The 19155-nt window shown below is 40.2% G+C and overlaps 1 protein-coding gene across 6 annotated transcripts in view; it reads right to left on the bottom strand.

Annotated features, from left to right (window-relative positions):
- CSNK1A1 (casein kinase 1 alpha 1) overlaps positions 1–15617 on the bottom strand; it is a 56727-nt gene extending 41110 nt beyond the window's left edge. For 2 of the 6 annotated variants that reach the window (XM_054976983.1, XM_054976986.1), the window contains exons 1-3: positions 15057–15617; positions 14044–14150; positions 395–521 (exon numbers count right to left, since the gene is read on the bottom strand). In XM_054976983.1, the coding sequence (XP_054832958.1) occupies positions 395–521; positions 14044–14150; positions 15057–15179 (357 nt within the window). In that variant the 5' untranslated portion in view covers positions 15180–15617. The remainder of the gene's footprint in view (positions 1–394; positions 522–14043; positions 14151–15056) is intronic. The other 4 variants (XM_054976985.1, XM_054976984.1, XM_054976988.1 and 1 more) reach the window with 4 other exon arrangements.
- Between the last annotated feature and the right edge of the window lie 3538 nt (positions 15618–19155).

Raw genomic sequence — 19155 nt, 5'->3', positions numbered from 1 at the left:
ACCTGGTCTTAATTCCTGATCAACTAGTTGGAAATATGGCTACAATAGCAAGCTGGCATTTTAGACTAGGGAATACGTATGTAGCTGCATTATTGCACCTGCCTAGTCTCTTCTCATTAACATATTGAATGCAAGACTACAAAGGTTAAATATGAAGAAAAAAATCTAATACAGTTGCTTGAATGGCTGTGTTGAATAATTTCCGTAAATTATTTTCTGTATTTGATACTTTTGTCCTATACACTGACAGTATCACTTCCTTTTGTTTCTGTGTGTGTCAAATATTCACTAGAGTACATGAAATATAAAGTTATACAGTCTAACATACTTGGAAAATTGATGCAAACAGCACTTCCAGGTACTATAATTTCCCTGGTGTCACAAATATACACACCTGGTCTGCTAACATAAGTACTGTTTTCATTGTGAATCTGCGAGAACAGAAGTTGAAGAGATCTTCAAGACTGGGTCCAAGAAGATCCATGACTAGAACGTTGTAATCTTTCTCTTGACCATACCACCTGCAAAGAAGTAGATGTTAATCACATATTTTCAACCTAATTTTCTCATTTTGTTAGTTCATTCATCACAAAACATTTAGCAGATGTATATCTCAACTTTTTTTAATTGACCCAATGATTTTTCTTTTGTGGTATTTTAAGGACTCACAGTGCAATCCTAAAAAGAGTTACTCCAGTCTAAGCCCACTGATTTCACTGGGCTTAGACTGGGACAACTCTGTTTAGGATTGCATTGTCAATGCTGAAACAGTTAACTGCTATTTAAAATAAACTGTGAAACATCTAAAGACTGCATACATTACCTTGGTTTTAACCGAATCCCTAAAGGTAACAGCAAAATAAGCAACAGCACTAAGTAATATAGTCAACTTGCTAGGTACTTTTGCTACCTGTAAGAGTCCTGGAAATCAACAAAACAGGAACAATAAATCATTTTCTGGGGTTGATATCACAAGCAAGACACAGTCTTAACTTTATATGCAACAATCCAACTATTGTTTTTCCCCCAACACTAACAAAAACTTTAAAAACTAGCACAAACCTATTAGCTAAGCTTTTTTTGGTTTGTAAAAGCAACTTTCACAGGAACAAAGATTTCATTAACACCCCATCACTATCCACTTATTTTGTCCTTTTGGTTAGCAGCAATTATGCCTGCCACTATTTATGAGTGGCACTTTTTACTTCTAGTCTTTGAATAACTACACCAGAACGAGAGAAGGAAGCTTTATGACATGACCACATACGAAATGAGATTTGGATATTTATTTTCAGTTTATACTCTGCCCTTCCTGCAAGCGGGCTCAGGGTGGCTTCAAATATACAGTTAAAAGGTACACTTTATAACAACTTGACCCAAATAGCAAGAGAAAGTCCAGGTGCCACTAGGCAAATCAGGCTACTGCAAAGTCACCATAAACCACGAGCGCTGCAATGATGTAAATCCAGGGCTGCTGCAAAAGGAGGGCATGGCAGCCAGAAGGGGGACAAAATGCTGGCCCCTAGTCAAAGGCCCAGTGGCTACATGATGACATCTAAAGTGGGAAAAGCCAAAGCAGGGAAATTATAATGCTTCTCATACTCACTCTAGTATTCTGTTTAAATAGACAAAAAAGTACCAGAAACCATATGATTTTTGCCACCAGTAAACATGACAAGCATTTCAATACTTTAGGCCACCTTTTTAAAAAAATCACTAGAAAAGAGAAGCAAACCCTTGCTCACCAGCAGCAAAATCTGGGGTGGGGGTGCATTTTAGCTCAGCCTTACAAACAGCCACACATGACTTACACAGTATGCAACTAGCACCCAACAATTGATCACTTTAAAACATGTGACCAATGTCTCTAGGGTTTAAAAAAGCAAAGAAGAAGCAAGTAACACTCTCAGCAACCCATCACAACAAAAGCTCTATGACTATATTCTCTTAAAAGACAATAGTGAGTTCTGTGAACAGTAGGTGATTTTTAGAGGACAAGGTTTCAGAGGAAAGTGTTAAGTGCAGTTAGGGTTAGTACTTTTAAAAAATCAAATACCAAAAGCATTACCTTTACAGATAACCAAAGGAAGAAATATATATAACTTGAAGACTTACCTTATTGTAATTATGTTTTGCTCAAATGGTGTGTGTGTGTGTGTGTGTGTGTGTGTGTGTGTGTGTAAATAGAAAAAATTAAAAGGTAAGTACACTAAAGTGAGTCTTCAAGTATACCTCACTCCAACTGTACTGCTGAAAAATCAGAAAAAGAACACACAGTATGATCCTAAAAAATGCTGACAGAGTGAGTTCATGGAAGCCATTTTGCCACCTTCCCTGTCCCGCTGCAGCCCCCTATGCCCATGAAAAGCTGCTTCATAAGGCCAGGTCCTGAAGGAAAGCGCAGGATTTTTATAACAGGAGTTGCTTGACTCTTCACCTTCCACCCATGATTCATCCAAGCTGTTCCAAGGATTCTATAACTCTGAAGCTATAGTAGAAAAGGAAAGGTGGCCAAAAAAACTCTTCTGCAAATATGTTCATTCTATAGTTCTTTAAAATCTAAATCACAACATTTGCCCCCCTTCATAAAGAAATGTCAGGCGGTAAAAATATGATTATTCCCCATAAACTACATAGCTGAGTGGGGATTAGATTCAAGGGTTTACTAACTCAAGTCCACAATTTGAACACATTTCATTAATTATATTAAATACAAAGACAGTACTTTTATTTTTTTCTTTGGTAACCAACGAAGCCCCTCCACATGCACCATGAGATAAACTGACTGACTGAACTCAAGACATTGATGAACCAATGAAGCACTTATTAGAGTGTTACATTCATCTAAAGTGAGCTTTGACTAATGAAAGCTCAAGCTACGATAAATGTTAGTCTTTAAGATGCTGCTAGACTTCTGTTTTATTTTGCTACACTAGACTAATAGGCTAGGCTACCTCTCTGTTAAATCCATGACACAAATCTTTGGTACAATCAATTTTTCATCTTCCTTTGAAGTAGAAGGGACCAACTTCATCACATATCCCACAAGATCAATATAAGAAGACAAATTTTACTGCATTTGGGCCATAGTCCCATAATCAGAAGCCACTACTAGGTACACAGAGGTGATCAGGAGCCTGGCACCATGCAACGCTTGAATTTCAGTTGCGGTGCAATCCTAAGCAGAGTTACTTTAATGGGTTTACACTGGAGTAACTCTGCTTAGGATTGCTCTGTTAGTCAAGTAACCATGAGAAGAACAGGCATAGAAACTGGAGGCAGGCAGACAGGTTAGAACAACAACTGCCCGTATCTACCACTCTTCTAGACAGATTAGTGCCCCACTCAGAGTAGTGAACAAGTTCAGTGTTGTTATTCCCACAATACAGCTGAGGAACTGGGGTTGAGAGGACTGGCTTACCGAAAGCTGCTGCGCTCATGGCAGTAGTGGGATTCAAACCAGAGTGCAGATGCACAGCTCAACCACTTAACTGGTAGGGAGCTATAGCAAAGGAAGTCTACGCAGAAAAAGCAGGTACCTGTCACTATAGATGGAAACTTTCAAAGTTTTTAGAAAATTGACTAGCACATGTAAACGGTACCAGATTACATGATGCCAATCAATAATTTTTGTTAATTTGGAAATTTTCCCACTCTGTCAGAATTCAAACCTCTTTCTGTGAGTCACTGTGTAATGACAAGCTGCCCCACTTCCACCAAGCAGCTACACTCATGTAGCATTTTGCAATAAGCATGAACAGGCTTTACCGACTACAGGAGTCAGAGCTATGCACACATGATGTGCCCCAAACTTAATTAGTATTCTTCAAGTTTCAAGTAAGAGCAGGACTAGGGTACTATTCAAGTGTAACTTGTCATAAGGAAGCAGAACTAAGAAAGATGCTTCAGCTTAAGAACTACAGAGACTACCATATTTTATTAATCAAAGAATGATCAAGAGTAGACATGGATGCGAACCAAAAAAAAATTAACGAACCAGCGGTTCGCGGTTCGGTGCTGACGACGATCCCAAGATCGCGAACCGCAATGAACATTTTCCGTTACCGAACCGGTTTGCGGTTCGTTGGGTGCGGAACGGCCCCCGTGGCACTTAGAGAGCCCATATTCCCAGGGAGTCTTTTGCAGGCTCTCCTACAGCCATCACCCAAGTTTGGACAAGATTGCAAAAGGGATCTTGGACTTATACCCTCTCCAATCCAAGGCCCCCAGGAAATTCCCACAAAAATCCAAGCTCAATTATACTCTCAGTCTCTCTCCCCAAAGGCTAGCAAGTGGCAAGCAAGAGCTCTGTCCCACTCCACTGCTCGCTGAAAGTGAAACCCAGCCTGGGAGCCCACAGCTATTTATAAGCACAGGTCCCATTGAGCAACGCAGGAGGTCTGTGTTTGGCCGTCAGAGCTGCCTATCAGGGTTTGCAGGGATGAGATTGGAGTGCCCGTGGCTACGGGACACCCCCTTCCCCCTCCCTCCCCTGGGTGTCTTCTCCCAACTTGTAACTGCTTTGCAGCTCCGTGGTTGGAAGGAAGACCTGCCGATCAAGGCAAGCTGGGCTTCCATTTGGGTTTCCAGGGCGACATAAGGAGCGCAGAGAGTTCAAGCATTCTCCCGGCTCCGTTGCCAGGGGAATTGATTGCTGGTGCCTGACTGTCTGGATTCTGGAACCGTGGCCGAACGCACCGAACCAGGCCTCTCCCAAATGCTGGTTTGTTTACCGTGGACAATCGCGAACCACTGGATTGCGATCGCCATTTTTGTGGGTTTTTGAAGTTCGTAATGCGGTTTGTGCCCATCTCTAATCAAGAGCACTGTTCAGTATTAGTAAAGGAAATGTAAGCAGAAGAAGTTTTAACTGCATAGCAGTACTGACAAAGTATTCATTATGTCGGCTGAAATATGCTACATATATCGGTATCTCAAGCCAAAAATTGCCTAAGGATTCAGAAACTGCACTCTGCCATACCATTTAGCTGCGTCTTTATGCCTCTGTTGCAATATACCATATACAACACAGGGAAAAAAACTGGTAATTATTAAAGATTATAGTGTTACACCACGATAGCAATTGCTAACTTATTTAAAGGTAGTGCAGTGGGGAAATGATGGCTGAGAGGGGTGTTGAAGAAAAAATGATGCCATGTGAGTGGAGACTTTGCAGGGCAAGAATATTTGCACCTTTCCATCCTGATGGTATGAGAATTCTCTTAGAACATGTTCCAAAAAAGTTTGAACAAAGCAGGTTTGGGAAGGAACATGTAGAATGATTTTTAGAGCAACACATTGTGTGGATGGCTCCACAGAATGTAACACTCCAGTCTTAATGCCAAAAAGGAGAAAAACATGCCTGTGGAGGCAGCGTGAGATGCTGAGAACACTCTTGTGCATCCCTATGCCACTACAGCCCTGGCACTGCTGTTTTTCTGTTTTTAAACGAGTTTTTATCTCAGGGGAGTTTTCCAAAACATGCAGACTGAAGTTGAGCAGTCCATTTTACTACTTTAGCATTCAACTCTCTAATTCTCATCTTATTTCCCCTCAGATATCTGACTCCATTTCCCCCAGCTTGCCTGATTTCACACGTGCCATTCATTATAGTGCGGAATTACTGTGGTTCTACAGCTCAAGCATCTGAATGAATTGGCAGCGTGCCAGTTCATACTACTCTTCTCTCATGCATCTTAAGACACCTAGTAAAGCCAAACGAAAATTTTAAAGCTCAAAAGAGAAAAGCATACAACTGTAAAAATTATAACTGCTGAGCTATACATTCATGTACCAGCGCCCTTCTGATTTTATAAACTTCAGAAAAACTACATATTATAAAAGACTTAATATAAAACCACAGGGAATTAAGTTTTAAACAGGCAGAATTTATGGTATATAGATTAGTTCTGAAGATTAAATGTCACAAGACATGGCCAATCAGCTGAAACTAAAGCCAGTCCTCACAAGCAGCATTAACCCACAGAAACAAGATGCTTTCTCATCATGCACACTCTCAAACTTTTCATATTTCTAAAAAAAGAAGGGAGGATAAAATATCTCCAGTACTCAAGCAGGTTTTTACATAATTTATTCCACTACCAATGTTTAACATTCCTTAAAAATAAAATGTAGAACTGTCAGCATTTCAGGATTCTTAATATGAATTTACCATATTTAGATTTAAGCCACCAGGTTTAGCTGAATATGCTTCAAATTCCTACACACAGCACTGACAGGGCTAGTGAACTAAAATTTATCCAAGTGATATTCACAAGACACCACTGAATGCGATAATGCAAATATGCTGACTCAAAATGCATCCATGTATCTAACAATGGAAAGAAGAAAATTACAGAAACTTGCTTTAGATCAAACCAAATCTTGAACATATTTGCTGATAAACTTCTACACTGAATAAAGCTCAGAAGCACTCCAAATTCATCTAAAATTTCAAACCCTATTCTTACTCTCCTTCATATGAAAGCTGTATTATTTGTTAACTTAAGTTTGCATTATTGAAGCATATTGGTTGTTTTTATTGTGTAGCTAAAGTTCTTATTGCCAGATTCTTCACTGCAATTTCTAAATGGCTTTAAGACCATGTAACGAGAGAGGGAAGAACTGGATTGTATATGCCATGACCCATCAAGGCTCTTCATCCACTGCAGCTGTCAGGAAAAAAAATATAGCCACAGCACAGAGCGGCACATAGGTCATCACATACAGCCCAATTCATACTAGATTTTTCTTCATACTGTCACATACCTGATAAACTACTACATGGTTAAACTGACTTTCACAACTACTTCTACCCAGAATAAACCATAATTACAGTTTCGTTACATTAACCACCAATCTAGTGATTTTTTTAAAATGGGTAAGGTAAGTGAGAGCATGTCAGCACTAGAATAAAAGCAAGTTAAGCCTGCTAATTCTAATCCTCCAAAGAGACAAGATACAGAAGTAATACAAATAATAACACTTTATAAAGTGTTCTGAGAGTGGCATTAAGTTGGGAAGGGTGCTATATAAGGGCGGTATATAAATTGAATGTTGTTGTTACTAAAAACTACAGTGCCGTTGTGAAAGTTCTGCATCCAAAAAGACTTCTGTCCTCTTTTGAGAGGAACCTTCCCAGACCTCCAAAAAGAGACTTCTCAAATCTGAGCAAACAGAAACATTGAAGTATAACTACTGTGTTCAACATAGCACTGTATGTACCTGAAGGCATTCTGGGATTACTACCTTAATGAATTTCCACACAAAAAAATGCAGCATGAAATCGGCTCTAGCATGTGTTATTTTTATGTTCATTTGCACTGACTTCCACATACATAACTATTAGAACAAATGGTAAGGAAATAAGTAGGAGTCAGCGGCACTCCTACTTTAAATATGCTATCATTGGTGTGCTTACTTTCTCCTTTTGCTTTCATACACCCAGCCAAAAATCAGAGAATATATCCAATTCCCAGCATCAAACAAAAATCAAATTATCATTCTGGGAAACAGAGAGGCAATGTATTTTCAATGCCTTTCCTCCCCCTCCCCACATGGACTTGAGCATCGTCATTTCAGACACTTCCACCCTTTCCTTCAAGAAAAGAACAAAGAAAAGAAGGTAACTCCAGGGATGAATGATTTTTCCAAGTATTTTATTTGGTTAAAGTGAGTGTGTGAAGCATCGTCAAATCACTGTCCAACAAAATCCCAGTAAAGAGTGACAAAATATTCCCTTACCAAAGCCAATTCCCAGGCTGTGTAAGGATACTAGGACTAGTAACCATGACATTTAGTATTTGATTACTGTCTACAAATATGGAATACTTCCTGCTTATAATGTTATAATCACCAATTGCCTTAGAGCTTTATAGCAAACAGTGATGAACTGTGATGACACTACTCCTGGATGCAAATAATGACTACCAATCTATCTGGAAAGTGTTATTATATTAAGTGGTTTGGGGATGATACTATGGAAAAAGCAAAATATGAAAGCAGAAAACAGCTCTCCATTAATTCAAGAATTAATGAAAGCACAGATAACAGCATGCATGTTGTGTTACTGAAAACACAGCTCTGTCCATGAGACAGAAATGTTAAATTAGAATCCATCTCTTTTTAATAGCTCAGGGGACTTCATTCCTTCCCATGGAGACATTCAAACACAGAATGGACTACTATAAATGACAAACGTCTCTGCATCATGGACAATATGGATCTCTACACATTCTGATCTGCACTGGGAAGGGATAATGAAAACTATGCTGCATCACTAGAAAATATGGATAGATTCTTCTTGTAGCTTTTGTCATAACTATGTTTCTGTTTTACAAGTATAAATGATAGACACAATTTTAAAAGTAAACATAACAGGACCCTGTTGAATAGGAAAGTGGCACAGAAATGTTTTTAAAAATAAAATGTGTAAGTACATTACAGCAATTTGGGATTCTAATTCTAGAGATAAGATATATTTCAGGTTTTTCTTTTAGTCAAGACGTCTAATTCTAATTAAAAAATACACACATCACATTCTCTTGTGCACAGTCATTTTTCAGAATAAATGAGATTAGTAAACCAGATAGTCCAAATGAAGGTATTAAAAACAGTGTGTCCACATATTAAACCAGCATGCCCTGACAAATGTTTTTTAACAGCCAGATTTATTTTTCAACCTTTGGGATTCTATAGTTCAGCTTTATTCAGGAGGGCTTTTTTTTTTTTTTTACACAAGTAGGTGGGCTGTATTGTAAGGAAGGATGCTTTGGTAAAGGGATAGGGAAGACTGTAACTATACTACTGTGTGATGTTTGTTGAAGAAAAGTATGCTCCTACTAGGTTATTTCTGCATCATTTAACATGCCAGGTTTAATTGCTTATGGTTTGTGCAGCATTGTTTTAGTGTTGTATCAGATTTCTGCTTATTTTCAAGTTATCTGCTGTCCAAACCCTATTATATTGTTTGTTTGATGTCCCAGCCATGTCATATTGACTTACACTATGTAATCTACCTTGAGTCTCAGTGAGAAAAGGTAGACTATAATGTAATGTAAATAAAATTTAAAAAATATTGCTATCACAAAACCTATTCCTAAACTCTTCACAATTTGTTTTTTTAAAGCTGTAGCAAAATTGCTGTAGTGTGTAATAAAGTGTGTAAATATTGTCACCATAACAAAAAACTGGCCTCTATTCCTCACCTAAATAAGCTTTTTACTTCTACTGAGAATCACCAAGAGGCTATTACAATAAATTACCGCTGAAAACTCTAGGCTCCAAAAGGAAATTTCTTGGTGCCATGGCATCTGGGATTTGTTTAGTCCTGTTTTAGAGATTCTGTAAGCTGAAAAGAACTGCCTACCTAATTGTGTAATTTGTTTTTTTGTTAGGAAGCAACATGCTGTCAAACGTAAGTTCAGAGAAAGGACCAAGATGCAGGGTCTGTTCGAAAGGACACCCTCTGTGTATGGAAGGGCGCTTTCAGATTGACCCTCCTTAAACACACATACAGCACTTTCCCTAGAGCTGCAGCTGTACTAGAAACCATATGAGTTATTCTAAGTTTCAGAAGCAACCTATCAAGCTATATGAGCTGTAACTTTCAGACGGAAAGCAGTCTCAAAGTCCTTTTTGTGCATATATGCCTCACTGGGTGGCGCTTGGGATCTTAGCCCATACTAAAGCAGCAAGTTCAGGTGCACTGCACACTACAAAAGATTGAGTAACTTTTGATTTAAATGTTGCAATAGTAAGCTATGGTATCTAGAATCTAGTTATATTCTGACTTCAGCACATGACTGGTTTCAAAGCCAGTATTCAGAAAAGTAAGTGAGCAATTTTTATTTACAATAGTATCACATGCAACTAACAGCAGTACATTTACTATGTTAATTTTACTGCTGGAAACTTGTCTAAATCTCTATGTAACAGAATTCTGGCCCAAACAAACATATACAAAAATCCAAAATGATAAAAACATTAATACTCTTTGACAATAATTCCAGATGGGTAGTTGTGTGAGCCTGTAGCAACATGCCTTGCTTTCATCTACATTAAATTACTGCAATGCCTTCAAAGTGGGACTGCCTTTGAAGTATTCAGAAACTTCATCTGGTGCATAATTCTGTAGTCAGCATATTGACTAGAGTGGGACCACCTACTCCTTTACAAACCTATCTGACCACTGCACTCCTCTTCTAAGGAGAGGACCTTCTTGGAGCACCAAAACTCTGGAATTCTCTCTTCAGGATGACTTGTCTGTGCCCTTCTGTTGCTATTGTCTGCCAGCAGGTGAAGACTGCTTCATCTGGCATTCCCTCCTTCCAGCACTATGTTTTAATTGCTGTTTTTATGCTTTTGAATGTATATTTTAGCTGTAATGCCAATTGTTTTCATTATGCATTTCTGTTGGTTTTAACGCTTTAAAGATATGGTTTTATTATGTTTTAATTTGTTAGCTGCCTGGGTTGCCCTAATTTTGTAAAATAAATAAAGCCTAACAGTTTCAAGACAACATAAAAATATAAAATTTATTCCAACATGAATGTCCATGAGTCAGAACTTGCTTCATCACATGTATCTGATGAAGTAAACTCTGACTCACAACAGCTAATGAGGAAATAAGTTTTGTTTCTCTTTAAAGTGCTAGTAGATTCCTGATTTATATTAATTCTCTTGATGCTATCTCGCCCTATATATTTTCCAGCCAGCTACATCATTGTTTGAAAAACAATGCATACATTAAAGAAAAACTGTTCAGTTCTAGAACTTAAAGACTGGACAGAACAAGGCAGTTTAATTTCTAAGAAAGAACTGACAATACATAATTAGCTGCAATCAACATCAGAGCAAGTTCTAGTCACACATTTAGTGTATTATCTCCAAGAGACCACATGACCACATAATTTAGCCACAGGTAACCATTCTGACTTTCCAAATTTAATACATTACCAATTTGTGAACTATGATGCAAATATGTACTTCAGTGCTTCAGTAATTGTTAGTATTATGAATTATACCAAAAAGATTTTGATGCCAACTATTTTAAGATCTCAAAGCAACATTGCACAGTCCATACAAAGAACTAAACACTGAGTTTTCCACAGAGTTCGGGCCAGCTTCAGCTGAAATGTCCTCAAAAAGTGATCTGGCCACAGTGGTCCATGCTCCTATTACATTCACGTTAGATTACTGTAATGTACTTTAGGTGGGTCTGTCTTTGAACACAACCTGGAAACTTCAGCTTGTCAAAACTGCAGCAGCCTGGCTATTGCCAGGGGAGGGATACAGGGATCTTATCATCCCAGTGATACAAGATCTGCACAGGCTGCCTATTTGTTTCCAGGCACAATTCAACATACAGGCACTTACATTTAAAGTCCTAAACAGCTTGGGGCCAGGGTACTTGACGGACCGCCTCCTTCCATGCTATCCAGCCCATCAGTTAAGGTATTACTCACAAGCCCTGCTCTCTTCACCCCTGCCTTCAGAAGTGAGGCACATGGCAACTAGAGACAGAACTTCTTCTGTTGTGGCAATTCACTTGAGGAATACGCTTCCCCTTGAAGTTCACCTAGCCCCCATGACTTTGCTTTCTTTTAGATGCCAAGCCAAAACATTTCTGTTTAGCCAGGTTTTTAATTCAGAGACTGAGTTTTTAAACACCATTAACCTGGAAACTATTGCTTTAACCTGTCTGTGATCTATTTTTATGATTGATATTTTTATGGTAGACTGGGACTTTTTTAAAGCTGGACTTTAATGTATTATTTATGTTTTTATTATTTTTATTTTGTAAACTGCCTTAAGCAGGTTCCTGAAGAGGCAGCAAAAATTGTTCTAACTGTGGTTTAGAACTCAAACCATGGTTTGTGGCACTAAACGTTAACTGGTAAACAAACCACTCTCTTGCCATCCTATTAACATGTAGCTTTGTAATTCCACTCCTACTGCCATGGTGCAGCAGTGACTGGTAATAACTTCATCTATGATTTCTCAATTCAGACATCACATTAAATCACAGTTAGCACAAATATGGTTTGCGAACCCACCTCAAACACAAGTTTGGATTCCAGTCTGTCACCCAACTGCAAGCTGTGGTTTGTCAATTAAGACATCATACCAAAGCACAATTAAGCTTACCTAACTGAGGTTAGCACCATTTCTAAACTAAGCCATTATCTACTAAAGTATAGTTAGCAACATAATTTCATAAACATTTATTAGTAGAAATAGTTAAAGCCAAATGTAACATACTTGAGCAAAACCTCCAACATATACTTATTTTACTTCATTTGTACACCTTCTCCCCAATGAAGTCTCAAAGTGAATTACATCATTCTCCTCCCTTCCATTTTATCCTAACACCCTGTGAAGTAGGTTAGACTGAGAACATATATATATAGTGAATTACTTCTGAGGTAAATATCACATATTGAGGCACCCATCAATTAAAAAAGACAACTAATTACCAATGTTTATACATTGGAAAATGTGATGCACACAATATTCAAACAAGAAAATGTCTAGACTCAAAAGAAGTGTTGCACAGTCACATTAGTTCAACATAATCCAACAGTTAAAATGGCACCTATAGACCATCATTTTAACATATGACAAACAGGTTTAAAAGCAAGATTCTTTAACAGAACTTTAGAAACAAAGCTGCTTATCTTATACTCTTTACATCAAAGCACAGGTCTGAACAGCATCTCTGAGAGATGATTTATTTGAAAAAAAAACCTCCAAAAATCCAACAGAACTGAAAATCTGCTGTGTAATTAATGCAGTTTTATCTCTACAGTTACACAATGGAATTAAAACTGGGAGGGCAGAGGAGTAAGATGCTTCATATTAATAATCTTATATTCATTCTTTACATCATGCTATCTTCAAGCATATATGCTTTATGACCTTCAAGAAGCAGATACTAAGGCATCAAGTTTTAAAAGAACGCTGATGTTCTTAACTCTTTAGAACAGAATCTAATCAGGTAACCAAAAGAGGTACCTTAAATAGGTTTGTTCTTCACTCTCACACAGGAGACCCTTTGATCTTGGAATATACTGCCAGATGCTAAACTACTAAAATATATGTTAAATGAATTAGTTCAGTATGACTCCCTGTCTAAATCAACAAAGTCCTGCTATCTATTTCTATAAATACTGATTTAACATTAATAAAATTTAGAAGCCAAACTCATGTGCATTTTCACATATTTCAAGACACTTTATAGTGCTGACTATAAAACTTTAAAGCACTGGTAAAATGTTACTGATGGAGAATGTCTGAATCATGACTATGTACCAAGTTTAATAAAACTACCTACTATATCTATGCTGAAATCAGATTAAATATTGTCAAGTCTCACTTTCCTGGTGGCCTACCAACCCCCTCCCCAAAACCAGATCATGCACTTCTTAATTATACCTCACAGTAAAAATTCAGGAAAATCAGTTTTTGCCAAGGAGCAACCCCCCTACAACTGCTTTACATGGTAATGTATTATTACCAAGTACCCAGTGACGCATGTATTGTCAGCTACAGAATGAGGCTTTCATCCAACTCCTCTCTCCAGCTCTCAGATGCCCTAATCTTCACAATATAATATTGTTTCAAGAACTGAACGGGGGAATAGCAAAGCAATATATCCCACTTCCCACCTGATTGTGATCAAGGTTTAAACACAGTCATCCGCCATTTTCTAAGGAGAGGAGGAAGACATGTTGGAACAAAAACACAAAAGAGAGCAGCCATTTCCACTGGTACATCTCAATCCTCACTGAGAGTAGCCAGCTATTGATTCAGAGACTGCAGTCTCAACAAGAATTAGAGTTGAGCTGGGGTGGGTAGGGGGAACAAGCAGCTGGTAGAGAAGGATCCTTCAAGGTCTTTTTGCAGATGCAGCTTATTATAACTTTGAGACTTTAAAGGTAACACATATCACACTTCCTCTACCCCATACATACAAAAACAAATATATCAATCCTCCAAGAAGAGATAATAAGTATTTTGCCTCTTAGGAGCTTTAATTCTTACCGTATGTGAGGGATGCCAACTCCCCCTTGCAGAATCTTGTACAGTTTGCTTTCATATAGCAGCTGGGGATGCCTGGCCTTCTGTGACTCCAACTTCACAGCCACTTCCTGCAGTGGAGAGGGTACATGGGTGAGAGATCCACTTGATTAAGAGGACCCCATCTCAGCTACAGGAAATATTGGGGGCAAGCCTTCCACAAAAGAAAATCCTCTGAAATGTCAGGCAACCACTATCAACAGGCCACAACTTACACAAAAATATCTGTGGGAGAGGCGAAAGCCAACAGTCTGTTAATGTTAACTGATCATTCTGACCAAAAAATGCTTGGAACCTTTATTTCCCTATTAAACATGCAAAAGATTAGGAGAAAGTCCCATAAGAGAGTCCTCCCCTCCCACAAGCCATGAGAGCTACTTACTTTTCTCCATGGATACTAGGTAACCGGGAGTCTTACTTATCACAAATACATACAACTTTCTTCCGCTATAACACCATTAAACTGCCCAAGACACGAACTTTTTTAAGAAACGGGGGGAGGAGATATTTTTTCCTCAAAGCTTTAACCAAGTACTGCAGTCTCATCACTGCAAAGTCACGAGACAGAGAGAAGAAAAAAGCCTCCTGAGATCTTAGTAGGAGAGAAGCGCACCTTGTGAACGTTCTCGCGGTTTATTACAATCTTCAGTGAATTTCTTACTACAAAAATCATAACCACTTTTAAATCACCGAGAGTCCGTTCCTAAAGCCAACAAATACCTAAACAAGGCACGTCGAAGGTATAAATGATGAAATGAAAACACGGGTATCGCCCCCTCAAAATCAGGCAGAATCGGGGCAACCCGACGACTGAGCCCGGAAAAGCTGCCTGCCACTCTGAAAGCGGGATCATTTCTGCTAAGAGACACGGAGGACACCATCGACTTCTATCCACTGGATCTCTGCCCTGAAACAGCGGCGCCAACGGAGACTGTAGACGAAAAGGGGCCAAGGCCCGGGCGCCCGCCGGCCCTTACCTCCCCGTTGGTGATATTGATGGCCAGGTATATATCCCCGAAAGAGCCCGAGCCGATCTTCCGCACTAGCTTGTATTTGCCCCCGACGATGAACTCGGCCTTGGAGCCACTGCTGCTCGCCATGGTGGGTGAGGGGTGGGAAGGGAGGGGCTATTCACACGCCGCAAGCCTGCCGAGGCTTTCCCTCAGGGAGCCCCTGTTCTGCCACGATCCAGAATAGGAGAGGGGGAGGGGGGGAAGGGAGGAAGGGGAAGGACTCCGGTCGCCGCAGCTCCGCTCACACCAGGCCCTTCTCAAGGCAGACGTCCTAGGCGTTTCCCTGGCTGTCAGCGCACCCGTTGCCCTCTGAGGGGAGACAGCCCTCTGGGTCGGGCCGGAGAGTAACAGTCCGAGTGGGTCCAGCCGCCACCGCGGTCTGGCGCTTCACTCGGCCGCCGCCATCTTGTCTATCTCTCGCTCTCTTTCGCTGCTGATATCCAGGACACAAAATGCCTCCAGCCCGCGACCAACGCTTCTTCACCGCGCAGAGGACTCTGGGAAACAAGGGGGGAAGAAGGGGAGCGCCTTTCTGCGCATGTATTTTCCGGAGGGAGGAAAAGAGGACAAGCAGGAAGTGTGCGTGATCTTTACGCCCTGACAGGGCGAGGCCGCTTCAGAGCACGCGCGTGCGTAAAAAAGAACGGCTTTTTTTTTTTTTGGCTTATGTGTTTGTTCAGTGACCGTTTCGTTCGGTAGCTCCGCCCCTCGCCATGGAGAACTCCTGGAATTACGAAGGTTTTCATCATTCCGCAAACGCAAAAATGGAGCGGGGGGCGGGGCGAAGGCGGGTGCGCGCACGCGTTAAAAAGCCGGGGCGGCCGCATACGCTGACAGAGTGTGAATGAAGTGAAGTTGGGCAACGTGAGGGAAGCGGCTCGTTCATTGATTTAGAAAAATCATTGGAAGCTTTTACGTTACGAGTTTGCCAGTTCTAAAGAAAAGAATACAACCTGGGCCCGTTTATTTGAAAGGAAGCCGCACGTTTCCCCAAGCTGATACTGTGGATCATTTTTGGTATAGGTTCAAATTGCTTGAAATAATCCAAAATTGTAGGGTTTTTTAATCCCTAGTCCCCGTCACTTTCGGCAGCCCTGACTAATGTAGGTGAGATGTGGATTGGAACAATTCGTTTTGGGGAAAAAATATGACGAGGCGCATGTCATTCATGAAGGGAAGAAGTGAGATGTATCCTCTTTAAGAGCCATTACCTTGGTTTAGAGATTATCTACAAATTCTTCGTTCTGGTTGTTAAGACTCAGAAACGCAAGGATGCAAAACAAGAAAGTCATAAGTTTACAGCATGATGTTAGGGTTAGGCACACTTAATTATTATTTGAATAGATGTAGGCTTGCCTAACTGCACAGTACAGTAGCTGCGTTTTTCTTCTTTGTTTCTACACGGATAATCTGCTCTGACCCAATGCTCAAACTGCAGCTGCATTTTTTGGCACATTCATAGATGTGGCCTCCTCCTGGTCCCCTTTGGTTTCCCCACCTTTTCTTCAAGGTTTCCAGAGATACCAGAATCAAAGTGGATTCGCCAGGAAGTGGGTAAGAAGGTGCAGACTACTGAACCTATCTAATCACATCTGGCACCATTTCCCTTCCATATATACTCACTCTCATCAGCCCCCCCCCCCCCCCATTGGCTGACTTTTTGCCAATTTAAAAGAATCAGTAGTAAGTAAATCACTATTGTTTGTAGCTATTATATCTATTACTGATTTTTTAAAGCCTGCAAAAAAAGCTCCCAGTAGTTGGGCAAGTGGAGGTGGCTGGCATGAGAGAATGGGAAGTGAAAACCTGAGAATTCCCAATGTGGACACTGTTGCATCTGCAACTGTCTCTGCATTCACAGTGGCAAAATGTGGGATAACCCCTGTGTGGAAACAGGAACAAACTACGAAATATACTTCTGTCATCCTTTTTTATTGATATAAATGTGTACACAGATATAAAATAGATCGATTTCTCTATACCTATTTCTCTGTATCTATTGAAATTTGAACCAATAATTCACTTGAACTGTCTGGATTTTATTTTATTTATTTATTTATTTATTTATTTATTTATTTATTTATTTATTTATGTCATTTCTGGTCTGCCTGTCTCATTGAGACTCAAGGTGGATTACACAGTGTGAGAGTAGTACAGTCAGTATCAAAGACAATTTCATGCCGTAGGATAAATAAATGCAAGTTTACAAAGACATAAAATTAGCAGGAGTCAAATACAGAGGTGAAAAAATGCTGAAACAGAACAAAAGCAATTCTAGGGCTGACATAGGAGCACATATTTAAAGCAACAAATAGTACGTAAGGCAACATAGTGGTGAAATGTATGGGTGAAGTCTATGGTCCCTACCTAACTCATTAGCGGAGCATCTGAGACCCCTTCCTACAATACAAAAGCCTTTTTGAATAATTCAGTTTTGCATCATTTGCGGAAAGCTAGGCGAGTGGGGGTGTCTCCTGACCTCAGGCAGGCTGTTCCACAGGGTAGGGGCCACCACAGAGAAAGGCTGTGTATGGGCTGCTGTTGATTTCACCCATGTGCAGAGTGGAACCTGCAGGAGACCCTGTTCAGATGAGCAAAGTTGCTGTGGAGGAACATAGGGAGGGATGCGATCCCATAGGTGTGCCAGACCAAGGCTGTGAAGAGCTTTGTATGTGATAACCAATACTTTGAACGATTTGAGCTACAATTCCTTCTAAAACTTACACATGAATGTTACTGAAATAAATGGGTAAAACAGTGGTGTGCCATATTAATGTTTTGCCATTTAAAAAGTTTGTGTTGATTTCTTCTGGTTAATATGGGGTTAAAAATGCAGGCCTCTGAAGAAAGGAGGAAGGGGGCTGGATGCGTGAGTGGAGTGTGTATGATTGATGGATACCTGTACCCTCAGGGATGCAGTGAACTGCAGTTTTTAGTCAGTGTGCTGAGGAAAAGTGTAATCAGTCAGAAGATGAGTTCAATATGTCAGTGAGTCTGTCAGGTTCAGTGAGTCTGTGTGGATGAGTCGAGTTTTTAGTCTGTTAGTCAATAACTGAGGGAAGTAAGTCTTTGTGACTGAGTCTGCTTATTTGTAATCGAAGTGGCAACTGCAGTCTTTGTGACTGGTAGGGTTGCCAGGTTCCTGGGGGGCCAAACTTGGGGATGAGGACACAGGAGGGGTGGTTACATGGAAGGGGACTTACCTTGTGTGCGCAAAACACACATGAACTTTGGAGCGTCCTGCCTTGCTCCACGAATGACATAATTCCTGGCTCGATATGGAAGAAATGGGTCATTTTGGAGGGGGGGCAATTGAGTGAAAATCAGCCCCAAACACTAAATTGGGGGACGATTTTCACTCAGTTGGTCCCTGGAGTGACCCATTACTTCTGTGTCACGCCAGGAATGACATCATGCAGGGCCTCTCTGGAGCACGTGGGAGCATGCTTCATCCCCCACACCATGTTCCCACAACTTTCTTCCCCCTGCCAGCCAGGTGAGAGGTGTGTGTGGGGGGGGGCAAAGTCACTAGGCTTGCCAATCCCCTGGTAGAGGCTGGGGATGGGGGATCCTCTGCCCCCAACAGGGGATTGGCAAGCCTAGTAACTGGGTCTGGGAAAAAACATTCAAGAATATATAACAATTTTGAAACCACCAAGCTTATGAACTTATTCAGAAACTGATACACTTATCAATACTTTTCAACCATTATCCATATATACTTATAAATAAAATCTATTTCTGGTGAAGCAAAACACCTATTTCATCTGAAATATAGGATCCTTTTTTTACTTCACACAGCCATCCCTATAGGCTGACCGTTCTGTCATTCTACTATCTATAATTAAGCCTTCCTATAATACAAGACAACTGAGAAGGGAACTAAGGAGAAAGCCTTTGATGGCAGCAAAAATCATTTTGGAACCCTAAGAAAAACGGAGGCAAACAATGGCAAGGTGGCTGGGTGACCTTATAGTGAGGTCCCATGACAGGAGTTACAATATAAAGGCCACATAAAGGTAGCAAAATGCCACAACTGGTTTGCACATTAAACTGAAAGGTA

This window comes from Eublepharis macularius, chromosome 4 (genome assembly GCF_028583425.1).
Source record: "Eublepharis macularius isolate TG4126 chromosome 4, MPM_Emac_v1.0, whole genome shotgun sequence".
In the NCBI taxonomy this organism is placed as follows: Eukaryota; Metazoa; Chordata; class Lepidosauria; order Squamata; family Eublepharidae; genus Eublepharis; species Eublepharis macularius.
Note: the sequence above shows the minus strand (reverse complement) of the source record. Positions and strands in the feature narration are given on the sequence as shown.